Source organism: Staurois parvus, unplaced genomic scaffold (assembly GCF_062004578.1).
Source record: "Staurois parvus isolate SC_StPar_1 unplaced genomic scaffold, SC_StPar_1.0 ptg000154l, whole genome shotgun sequence".
Lineage (NCBI taxonomy): Eukaryota > Metazoa > Chordata > Amphibia > Anura > Ranidae > Staurois > Staurois parvus.
The window spans coordinates 7178669-7191726 of NW_028317950.1; the positions used below are offsets into that span (position 1 = coordinate 7178669).

The window sequence follows — 13058 nt, forward strand, 5'->3', positions numbered from 1 at the left end:
TTTTACAAGGAAGATTGTTTATTTCTAACAAAGAACAGGAACAGTTGGTGAGCACCCTTTCCATACTCCTCTTCCACCATCAGCAGCAGGGATGGTGAAGTGCCGCGGTAACAGTTTCAGCAGGTGCTGTACATGCTGTCACAGTCAGTGTGGTACATTGCCTGGCTCCTCTCCAAAAGGGTTGGCTGCAGAACACAGAGAGTGACACACGAAGGGAAAAGGACCATATTTCACATGCAGGATGGTTTGTACAATGAACAGCAGATACAAGAATACAAATCTATTAAAAAGAATACATTGCAGACAAAAGAAAAAAAAAATGGCAAAGGCTAAAGTGTATGTCCAGCTATTTGGTGAAATGTGTCAAATTTTCCTTGTGGTAAATATGTCCCTGAGCTTACCACTGGCCAGATTTTACACCCGGGTCACTTTGGGTGCAACTTGGCATGCAATTTGCATGCCAGGCGACTTGCAAATTGTATGCCACGTCACACCCCATTGTCCGCTAATATCGGTGTGGTTCTGAATTGGTCGGAGCAGCACCTATTTCTAAAGTAGTGAATGCACTACTTTTGTTGCGATTTGCATAGACATCTGTGTCAGATGCCTAGCAAATCGCAACTGAATTCGGCAGTTTCAAAATCGGCTTTGATGTGACCGGGGGCTTACAGTACAATTTCATTAACGTTCACTACTCACGTTACAAACTGCACAATTTCCTTTAGATCAACCACCTATGTAGCGAAAGGGCTTGCCTGATTGGGCACAGATTGAATGGATGGTGGGTCATCAGAAACAGGAGAATTTATTTTGTTTTTTTCTTTAGTGGTAGGTTATGGTAATAAGAAATACACAGCTTGGGGAAAAAAAAAAAAAAAAAAAAAAAAAAAAAAAAGGAGGATACCCATTACCATTAACCACCAAATGAAAGCCCAATTTGTCCCATAATCCACCTGGATGTACAAAGTAGTTGCGATGATATGTGCCAATTTTACCAACACATATCAAAGTTGCTAAATTTTGCTTAGGCACAAAGATTTGTTTTACCCTTAGACGAGAAGGGGTTAATCTTTGCTGCAGATAGCTACTTGTTCTGAAGGAATAGTTCTTTGACCATGTTCTGTGCAGAGTGATTCTGAATGGGAAGCTCTGGTTCAACTTTGGTTGTGTCTGCACCCCTTTAGAAATAAATTAACTCTAAGGAAGTATCTCACCAAGGACATTGTTGTTGCAAAGGATGCATAAAGCCTGGATTGCATCTTAGTGCAGACTTGTTCACACAATCAGGAAAGGACCTGTTTTGGAGGCATTCTGAACACCATATTGCTTTGAACGTTGCCAGGTTGCCATATTGCTTTGACATTAAAAGCAATTGTGTATGAGATTTATTAACTCAGGGAAATAAACTAAAAGAAAAAAATCTTTTAGCTGGGGGAAAAGTGACAGCTGATTTCTGAGCTATAGTGAAAAAAAAAAAAAAACCCCGGTAATTACATTTAAAAACCGGCACCATAATAAATAAAAAAAAAAACAGCGTGGGGTCCCCCCTCCCATCTATACCAAGCCCTCTGGGTCTGGCATGGATTTTGAAGGGAACTCGCACGCCAAAATTATACCAGACCCTTATCCGTGCATGAAGCCCAGCAGGTGAGGAAGTGATGGTGGACGAGCGAGCGCGCCCCCCCCCTCCTGAAACATACCAGGCCACATGCCCTCAACATGGGGGGGTGCTTTGAGGCAGGAGGGCTCTCCCCCCCAAAGCACCTTGTCCCCATGTTGATGGGGACAAAGGCCTCTTCCCCACAACCTTGGCCGGTGGTTGTGGGGGTCTGCGGGCAGGGGGCTTGTCGGAATCTGGAAGCCCCCTTTAGCAAGGGGCCCCCAGATCCCAGGCCCCCCCCCCCCATGTGAATGAGTATGGGGTACATGGTACCGCTACTCATTCACAAAAAAAGTGTAGTGTGAAAAAAGACAGGACGTGGTCTTTTACAAGTCCTTTATTAAAAGGTAAAAATAAAAGAATGTCCCCCACAGTAGATCCAATGTCAATCACGATGCCCGCCGTCACCGCCACTACCGACCTGAAAAAAGAAAAAAAAAACAAAAAAAAAAAAAGGAAGGAAGACTTCGTTCCCGACGATGGCTTCCAGGCGTCTGCCTGCTCCGGTGGTTTGCCAGTTCTTAAATATGTAAGGGATGGAATATATATATATATATATATATATATATATAGTTAATCTTCTAGTACTCCCATATGTCCCTATGTAAAATCCATTAGAAAGTTTTCAAAACACAGGCATCATCTATCTAGTGGATTCTCCACAGAAGTGTGTATAGAACTTACTTGACCTAATGGCTGCAGTAGATTAAATGAAATGGCAAGGAAGTTCTATCAAACCCTCCCTGCCAGGGTCCGAAACTGCTGTAAAGGACCTAGTGGGGGGGAATCAAATTCTCCGCATTTTAACAGCACATATAGGTGGCAGTTTGGGCTCATTTTTAGTACCTGCATAACCTATGACATTAAAATGACTTGACCGCTGTTTTCAAATGCATATTTGTCTCTGTATAGGATGCCCATGCGGCACTGCAGCTACAGACTGCTTCATGTACTTTTAGTATACTCACGGTTTTGAAACTGTGGTGCTGTGTAGCGAGTGAGGAGGATCCCAACACCTTCAATAAGAGCCAACAAAATGCCTCCCATTAGGGCTGAGCCCACCATTGCCAGAGGGCCACCTGAAAAAAAAAATGTATATATAAATAAATCAAATCAATAAATCAATCTTAAAAAGGTCACAAATGCTTTTGTTTCCAACACACTTTACCCCTTTCACACTGCGGTCACATCAGGTGCGATTTAGCATGTGATTTGCATGCTATACGACTTGCAGATCGCATGCCAAGTCACACCCTACTGTCGCAGGAATCAATAGACTCTTGTCGTTTGGATTCGCAGCATGGTTATACACCAATGTGAATGCAGCCTTAGGAGCTGGAATACTTTCGTGGGGTCATGCAACTCACAAGGCAGCAGTTGAAGACCACGCTGGACTGACTGGATCAGTCACTGGTTGTAGGTGGGTGGTTGTGCAGGTGGGTAGGGAGATGTCCCTCTAGTCGATTGGGCACAATGGTGGACACTGGTGGTAAACCCTCTTAGGGTCTGGAATCTGCCTTTTAGATAGGGCCTTAAGGTCATTTGCACATGTAGATTTGGAATAATAGGAAAGAAGGAGCGCCCCATGTCCAGAAGTATGCACGTTTGATGGTAGATTAAGATACATTTATTGAGAACATCTACAAGTACATCAAACTAACGCGGTTGTGGGAGAAAGGGTTTTCCCTTCTTCAAGGCTGTTGCTGCACACCATTAAATCGGAAAGATTCCCACGCCGGTTATATATCTTTTCCAGGTTTCGGAGAAAAAAAGAAAAAAACCTGACAGAGTGACGGTTGTCATTCCAGGGGCAGCAACGGTTTAATCTACAAAAGTGCATTCTTTTGGACATCAGGCTCTTCTACTTTCCTATTATTCTAAAAACAGCAGCAGGAATCATCAGATTCTTGCTGGTGTCATTAGCACTGGCCAAATCATCCGTGTGAATGTAACCCAACTTGCTATTCCTTTGATCCCTTTCATGTTCACAGTATTGTTTGTACTTGTTTTTGATTTTTTTTATTACATGTATGATGATGCACTGATATAAAGATATATTTATATGCACATTTAAGGCGACATGTACTTTTCAAAAAGGGACAGTGAAAGTACAGCACATACAAGTTTTTGGTGCTATTTATTTATCAGGATATTGTGCAGGTGCTTCTCCTTCCATTGTTTAATGCCAGAGAGTGGCTTTGCAAGTTTACCTATTTCTTGTATGAATATTATAGGTAGCTTAAGTAAAGAAAAATCTACCTGATGGGTTTACAGACAGAAAATAAAAAAGGCGAGAGAGGGTTTAATTCCTGCCTGCCTAGGCCAGCACGAAACCTAAATGCACCACTGGGTAGCACCTGGACAGTTTTTGGCTATTAAACACTTGCCCTACTCCGTATAGCAGATCTACTGTTACAGGGAAGCAGGCCTGCGCAATATCATGTGTATATTTGTGATTTGCATTTCCGGGTAGAGAGTGCGTGCCGCCCTACCTGCGCAACTATTGGAGGCTAGAGATGTCAATCACTGGGTCCCAGCCAGCGATTCCCGACTGGCACTGGGCGATCATCGGGGAAAGTAGGTCTCTCTCCTGTCAGCCTTGACATGCTGCTTTGTATTTCTCTGCACAGCACAGTAAAGCAGCATGTCTCCCTAGTAACACAGTTAACCCTTTGATCACCCCAGATGTTAACCCCTTTCTACCCAGTGTCATTAGTACAGTGTCAGTGCCTTTTTTCAGCACTGATCATCACTGTATTAGTGTCACTGGGCATTTTTTTTTTATTGGATATGTTTTATAGTGGTCAAGCAGTCAAGGACTGAAAAAAAAAAAAAACAAAACAAAAAAAAACAAAAACAAACAAACTTGTTTTTTCCCTCTCCATAGGGATTCCCTGAGAAAGGCAGGAGAGGAGCAGTATATACAGTGACTGGCTGTCACTATAGGTCAGTGCTGGTTTTTAAATGTAATTTCCGGCTTTTTTTTTTCTTCACTATAGCTCACAGAATTAGCTGTCACTTTCCCCCCAGCTAAAAGAAACAAAAAAGTTTCCTTTTAGTTTATTTCCCCAAGTTAAAAGAAACAAAGTTTCCTTTAGCTCCAGGGAAAGAGACAGATAATTCTGTGAACTATAGTGAAGAGAAAAAAAAACAAACAAAAAGGTGGCAATTGCATTTAAAAACCGGCACTGACATAGTGACAGCCAGTGAGGGAGCCTCTTTGTATACACTGCTCCCCTCCTTGCACACACTGCCCCCCACCCCCTCACAAAGAGGACCTGTCACGCAAATGCTATCACATAGGGGACTATTGGCCCCCTACGTGATAGCAATAAAATCATAAGTTAAAAAAAAATAACTAAAAAATATACATGAAAAGTAGAAAAAAAAAAAAAAATTGGAGCCTCCCCACCCCCATATACACAGACATTTCGGTTTTTGGCCACATGCATTCTGAATTTTCGATATCTGTTTTGGCACCAGATTTTTCATTTCGGTGCACCACTAGTTTATACTACTATAAAAAAATCAGAGATCATAGGAAAGGATTATTCTGGCCACACAAATTCATGTAACTGATTCAGTGTTGTAATTGATATGGCTTCAAAATTCAACTATAATGTCAATACCTCCACAAGCAGAACACCATGAATATATGATGAGGGAACCTCCTAAATTACTTTACAAATTATATGCTTAAAAAGTAGATTTTTCTTCTTCTTCCATCTACCTCCAATGGGAGATGACTGGAACCATGTCTTCTATCCTTACCGGATTCAGGCATGGGGAGTGCACCTGGTAATGTGTGTTGAATAAAAGGGATTTGATCCTCTGCTGAATGAAGGATCAGTGGAAAACCCCATGGGTCTTCCATGTACACCTGCAAGGACAAATACCCTCCAAAGTCATGTACATAAAATATAACATGAATTCTGCTGTGGAAATCCTTATTCCTGGCATGCAAGGCTATAGCACTCAAATGGATTCAGTCTACTCTCTCACTCTTTGCATAAATGGATTCAATTGTTGAATCAGATATTGCCACATGAAAAGCTTATTTATGAACACAGGGGTTGCCCCAAGAAATATAACAAAGTGGGGGATGTCTGGTGCTCATCCACCCTCACTGTAACCAATAACTGAGATATGTTATTTATATGGATGGGTCTCAAACCTGGGAAAATGCAGTCTTGATTGTCAGGAATAAACTTACTTGCTTGCTTTGATATGGATATGTTTCATACGAATATATGAAATTGAATAACCTTTGGTCCTGATTGTGAACGTCATTGAATATCATGCCCACAGGCTTTTGTACTTGCTTCATGTCTGAACCAAAAGGTTTGTTCAACTCGCTTACATTGAGTTTACTGTATTAATGTCTGACATCTCCATTAATTAAAAAAAAAAACAAAAACCATAAAATTAAAGTAACTTGTAGAATACACAGGACCAGTATTCATACAGGAAACAACAGCAAGAACAACAAATCTTGCAGAACCTTCTGCAACAAGGATCATCTTTCAAAAGAAGACTATGAGGTCAATTCACTAAAGGTTACAGCATGAAATATGAAGGTCACGTGACTCATTTTTCAGAAATATTGCATGAGATAATATAAGCGTCAATTCATCAAAAGTAACATATCGAAATGTGAGGTAAATACTGCACATTTGTTAAAATAGCGAGATAAATACCGCAAAAAATATGAGATAAAACGTTAAAGTCAATTCATTAAAAAACACACACATTCTTTATCACCTGGTGTTTGCTGGCAGTATTTTAGAAACGCACAAAGTAACAATCTGAGGAACTCTGCACTGCCCAGAAAGTGAAAAGTATACAATGTAACAATGTGAAAATGTTCTCCTCTGAGCTCAGGTATGAAAATAAATTGTAACATTTCATCAGAGGGAGATCATTTTGTAAATGAAAGCACACCGGAATGTTTTCATAGTTTCACATAATTGCAGTGTGCCTTCTGGTGTAGTGTTAGCCTGCAAAAAAAAAAAGTGAACAAACACCAAAAATAACACGAAATGTAAGTGCTAAATATTGCAAAACATAAATATTTAATACATTCGGTAAATAATGCATTTTTTTAATGAACTGACTACTTTGTAATAACAAATAACACATATATAATGTAATACAGCAGGCTGTGGAATTCATATGTATGGCCTAAGACAGTGGTGGGCAACCTTTTTTTTCCAACTGAGCCAAATCTCGCCAAAACCACGATTGAAATTTATTTTGAGAGCCACATTTTTAAAACTGAAAATACATCCCCCATATAGTAATTCATCCCCCATAGTGATTCATCCCCCACATAGTGATTCATCCCCCACATAGCGATTCATCCCCCACATAGCGATTCATTCCCCATATAGTAATTCATCCCCCACATAGTAATTCATTCCCCATATAGTAATTCATCCCCCATAGTAATTCATCCCCCCTATTGTGTCAGTTCACTTACCTTTGCTCCGCGCGTTCCTCTCGCTGTGTTCCCGCGCCGTTCCGGTCTTCAGGGCGGACTGTGAGAGGAGAGGAGTTCGTCACGCTGCCCCGCCTACATCCTGACAGCCAATGTTTGCCACGCTCCGCGGGCCGGATTAAAAGGTCCGCCGGGCCGTAGTTTGCCCATTGCTGGGCTAGCTGCAGAGTCCTGACTTTTGGGGCGGCCGCCTGAGAGGAGGGAGGGGAGCGGGCGTCCGGCACACAGAAGAGCCGCATTAGAGTGTGTAAAGAGCCGCATGTGGCTCGCGAGCCGCGGCTTGCCGACCACTGGCCTAAGACATTGCATAAAGATACTCTAGTAAGGTCTCAGTGACCAGAGATTTTTATCTCTAAACAAATTAACTTCCTTTTTGTCGATGTACATTAATTCATCAAGATAACATATGGCAGATTGCATATGTCAATGTTAAGGTCAGGTATTTTCACACAAGTAAAATCCTCCCAATTAATGTAGCCACATATACAAATGAGGCCTATACTTCAAGCAGACCATTTGAACTATTACATATACAGAGTCCAGATACTGAATCACATATAAGGCATGATCCACAATGGCACCAAAAGAATATGAACAAAACACCACAAGCATTAGCTCCATTGTTGTGCATTTAAATACATAGAGACATACGTAACATACTGCAGAAGCATGAGGTTAGAGCAGGGGTAGGCAGGTTTAAAGAGGTAGAGATCTACCTGAACAACATGGGAGAAGTCAAAGATCACAGGACACAGTGTCGCCTCCTCACACCTGATTTAAACCTCTAATTGCCGTACTATCGTGTCACAATTGCATGCATTGCACGGCGATCATGGGTTTAACCACTTGCCATTTGCGCTATAGCTGAATGAAAGCTATAGCACAGTTGTCCAGTTCTGGGAGGGCGTCATGTGACCAGGGGCGGACTGACCATTCAAGCACTGCCAGAGGGCCCGGGGTCAGCAGAAGGCCCCATGAGATTCCCCTGGTACCTTTCATAGGCTTTTTTGGGTGTTGTTTAAGTGTGGGCGAGGACACAGGGGCCCCATGATCCCCTATTGACCGGGGGCCCCATGAGTTATCAGTCCACTCCTGCATGTGACGTCCTCCCAGAACGCACCCTCCTGCGCACCCCCGGTGATCTCCGTGATCGCTGTGTCCTACGGACACAGCTGATCACGTGATGTGGTAAAAGGCCAATCACAACAGCCTTTTACCACGTGATCAGCTGTGTCCAATGACCCAGCAGATCACCGGGTAAATGCAGTTGCCGGTTATCGGCTACACTTTCCTCACGCTGTCACAGCGTTAGGAGAGTACTGTCGATAACCGGCAAATGTCGAGGACGGATTGGCACGGATGATCAGTGCCCTGATGATCAGTGCCCAGCAGTGTCAACCACCAGTGCCGCCCACCTGTGCCCAGCTGTGCTGACCACAAGTGCCCATCAGTGCCTAATAGTGCTACCCACCTGTGCCCAGCAGTGCCCCCCCCCAATCAGTGCTGCCCAGCAGTGCCAGCCATCAGTGCGGCCCCATCAGCACACATCAGTGAAGAAGAAGAAGTACCTGTTTGCAAAATCTTATAACAGAAACAAAGAAAAACATTTTTTCAAAACAGTTTGCTTTATTTTTGTTTATAGCGCAAAAAATAAAACACCCAGCGGCGAGTCAATACCACCAAAAAAAAAAAAAAAAAAGCTCTATTTGTGTGAAGAAAATGATAAAAATTTCATATGGGTACAGTGTTGCATGATCGCGCAATAATCATTCAAAGTGCGACAACGCTGAAAGCTGAAAATTGGCCTGGGCACGAACAGGGTAAAAGTGCCCAGTAGGCAAGTGGTTAAATCAGGTGGTGAGAAGGCAATATATCTCCTCCTCAAAGCCTGTCAAACACACTCAGTTCACTTTGCAGAGGAGCAGCAATGCCTGCTGCACCTGTGAATGAGCCCTTAGTTGCACCGGCTGTGGCACTTTTAGGGTTCATTGACATGTAAAGTTAGGGGGTGGTAAAACCCTGCAAATAAGTCATGGTTTTACTGCCCCCAATCCCTACCCATTTTAGCTGTTGATGCAGCAGCCAAAGATATACACATGCTGCAGCAGGAATTAAACCCCCTATTGCTTTTTGATGAACGTTACTGCCGGTCAATTGAGACTTATTCAAGTAAATGGGGGCCACTCTGCAAGTGCCCCACAACTGCTTCTGTGGGGTCCAAAGGGTAAAGCAGGAGATGAGAAAGCAACACACAGCTGCCTTTTAAACCCCTTGTTTGCTGTATTGCACAAGGTTGCAGGGCACTTGCAGAGTGGCCTCATTCACTTGAATGGGGCATGCTTGGCAGGTGCTACGCCCTCCAACCATGACAGTGTGTAGTAGCCACCACTACAGTGGTGACATCGGCTTATGCAGCTCCTGCTCCCTACTACAGCTCCAACTTTATAAGTAGTCCCTCTGCACTGCACTCTGATGACCCGGGATGGCAGGTCAGCAAGCCCTAACCATGATCTACCAGTCACCTGGCCACGATCTACTGGTTGCTGACCCTCGGGTTAGAGTCAGTGTTTCCATCTAATGCCAAGCAATCAGCAATACATATACAATTAATGCCTATGCCACAAAGCCAACATTTCACATGATCACATGTAAAAGATATAGCCTAATCTCTGGCTACCAATCCATTATATATTTATCCAGTGGAGGAACCCAGGGAGCTCCAGGTAATAGAAGTCTAAGCCTAAGCACACCATTGGAGTACATAGCTGATATTGATACCCCATAATAGGCAATGCTTCAGCTCTAGACATAACCAAATATTTTAGTTGGAACGGAAGCAAATATGAGTCTCCTTAATACTATGTATTTAATCAATGCAGGCACACAGTGATTCCCCTAAAGCACTGCAGTACACCAAGATTGCTTTATATAGCCCCCACAAAGGTGGGAGACTGAAATAGCCCCCTAGCTCACAAGATCTTAACAAGTCCAAATCTAGTGATAAATGAAAGCTGCGGACACCTTTGGAAGAGGTGGTAAACCATGCTAGCCCTGAAGTGTATAATCAGAGCAATCAGGCATTAATGGGCAATCATTAAAAACACAGGTGTATCTATACAACCCTTGCATGGAGGTTTAGCCCAGGAGCCTATCAATTCAGAAATGTTCACACTGATGTGGTGCGGAATTTGCAGCGTTTGCAGTGCGAATTCCGCACTGCATCACAATCGCACCCCGTTCATACGAACCGTTGCGTGTGTGTATGCCAAGTTAACACCTCGACATTGGTCCGCAAAACGCAGTGCAATGTGCAGAATTGGATTGCATAGGTGTGAATACCTATGCGATCCGATTCTAGTGCGGACCAAAAAAAAAAAAAAAAAAAAAAAAAAAGGAGTCCTGCACTTTTTTGGTGCGGGTGCAGTGCAAATAGAGCCATACAAAATGTATGGCTCTAATTGCACCACATACAAATCGCATGTGATTTGTACAGGAATGCGGTACGGTTCCTGTGCGAATCACATGGGATTTACTGCCCCGCTGTAGAGTGAACCTAGGCTAAAGGTTGCAGGATCCATATTTTAGGTTTCTAGTTCAGCCTAGGGGTGGGTTATTGCCCAAATCCAAGTACAGAAAGTCCTAATTAAACCACACTAGGCTGTCACCTTCCCTTGCTGAAAACAAATGAGTGTAATTGATGGTAAACATGGAGTAAGCAGATCCAAATAGCCCTGCACAAGTGTATTATAAATGTAGGAAGAAGTTAACAGGTTGTAGTTTCTGCTGATCACTGGAGTTTGCCAGCACTCTGCTCTGCAGACTGACAGGTGTTACAGCCTCTGCCTCCAAATTACCACACTAATGGTGGACTGAAACATGAAGCACATTCACCCTGTGCTTGTAAGAGCAGCTAACACCCAAAGTTAGGACATCCTCCTAAGGGTAACCCCACACTGTGCCTCCCTACAGTATGGGTAAGGTAGGAAGGACAGTTATAGGGGAAAAACTCCAACAAACCTACTCTGGCGCCATCTGCCAGATTCATAGCAGCTGTCATGGCAGAATCAGACTGCATAGTGTAGCCTTGCTGACCCGATGAAGTATGCTATAATACTCCTGGGAAGATCCAGGGCTGCCTACTGCTCCATCCCCCACCCGTTTCCCCTCCCTCCCTGGTATCTGTGGATGCTGGCACCAGGGTATACTCACAAACTCACCATATTGATCCAAATTCAGGGGGACCTGCGGCATAGCAGGCTGTAGTCTGTCCCGGCCTATGCACCATAGTTCACCTGGCTCAGCAGACATGCGCCCCCCCCCCCCCCATCTGGAAATAGTCAGGGACTCCAGATGCCTCTGCTCCAACCTCAGGGATATGCAGGAATGTGGAGTATGAGCCTGCCCCAGCCGTGCAGTTTTCCCTCCAAAAGATTTGGGGAAGCCAGCGGCCATGATCTATCCATACAAGTCAGCAGCAAACATCAGGAGCTCAGCCAGCCACTGAGGACTTGGAGCTTAACCAAATGTAAGGAAGGGGTCCACTAGAGCCTCGGTACTCACAGGGATTGCTACTTCTCCTCCGACAGAGAAGGAACCTTGGGGAAACGAAGAAGGTAATGGGGAGGGAAGGTCCCACAACTAGGATACTTTCAAAAAATAGCCTAGAAATCCTCAGATATACAACCCCTCCAAGTCCACAGTTCCTGGAATCATGGGGAAGCATATACTAGGATGCCCCTACAACTAGCACAAAAGCCTAAGGGAAAAATAAACTATTTTGATGTTTCTGCTAGGCTTGAGGAAACAAGTACTGGAGGACACAAAGTGACTGTGCTCTTTTCACTTGATTGTGGATGTGTTTTATTTTCTTTCTAGATCTATCTATAATTTTTTTTCAAAAGCCCAGAAACACTCCAGTTTTTGACCTGTACAAATTTTTGAAATGTCCTAGAGGTTTGGTTTTCTTACTTCGAGAGGCCAGTATGGCTCCTGTAAGTGCTCCACTGGTGATGGAGTTCCATGGATCCTCCTTTCTTCGGATCCTCACTAAGCTGCAATCAATAGTGGAAAACAGGCCACCCCATACCGCAAAGCTGCCTGTTAGAGAACACAGAGTGGTAGTTAGAAAAGAAAACATGTGAAAGGGAATTGTAATGAAAAAGCACTTCACTGGACACTATAGGGTCCATTTCTAAAACGTTTGCTGGACAAATGTCAGAAGCATTCATGCAAGCTGAATTCAATTTTTCCTTATTTTTTCAAATAGACTCATTTCTGTACCATAAGCTTCATATAGAGTGCAAAATTAGGTATATTTTCTCATTGAGGTATTTCAGAAAACTGTACCATATTTCAGCTTGAACAGTTGTAACTAGGCCATTATGTATAACATTACACCATAGGAGTAGATGAACCCTGCACACAAAACAGCTCCAACTGCCTAGGTAGTGAAAAACGGCCTCCGGCATGGCTCCTCCAAATAGATACATGTCTGATGTGTTTTGTCCCCCCCACAGGGCTTAGGCTATAACAAAGCCCTGCGGGCAGGGCGAAACGTGTCTGTGGCATGGCTACTGGGAGGAGCCATGGCTGAGGCCGATATTTTGCATTTGGAGCCGTTTGGTGTGCGGTGTTCAACTACTACCTATTATACGGCTTACTGGATTACCACACACACCAGAACCCTTCTTGAGTGGTATACTAGAGCCATAGCATTGGCACATGGAGCGATGTTTTGTTAAGTATATACAAGGTCACAAAACACCATAAGGATTTTAAAAGCTGCCATCTGCAATTCAGAAGGGAAATAAATCACTGCATTTTAAAATCAGGGAGTGTGAGTATTGCTAGCAGGTAAAGGTAGATATCTAATAGCTTTTTTTTCAGCTCCCTCAACATCAT

General features: G+C 43.4%; 1 protein-coding gene across 2 annotated transcripts in view; it reads right to left on the reverse strand.

Moving 5' to 3' along the window:
- The window catches only part of TIMM17B (translocase of inner mitochondrial membrane 17B), a 19827-nt gene continuing 6769 nt past the window's right edge, over positions 1-13058 (reverse strand). For both annotated transcript variants that reach the window (XM_089674991.1, XM_089674990.1), the window contains exons 4-6: positions 12126-12254; positions 2629-2739; positions 1-185 (exon numbers count right to left, since the gene is read on the reverse strand). In XM_089674991.1, coding sequence (XP_089531117.1) covers positions 145-185; positions 2629-2739; positions 12126-12254 — 281 coding nt within the window. In that variant the 3' untranslated portion in view covers positions 1-144. The remainder of the gene's footprint in view (positions 186-2628; positions 2740-12125; positions 12255-13058) is intronic.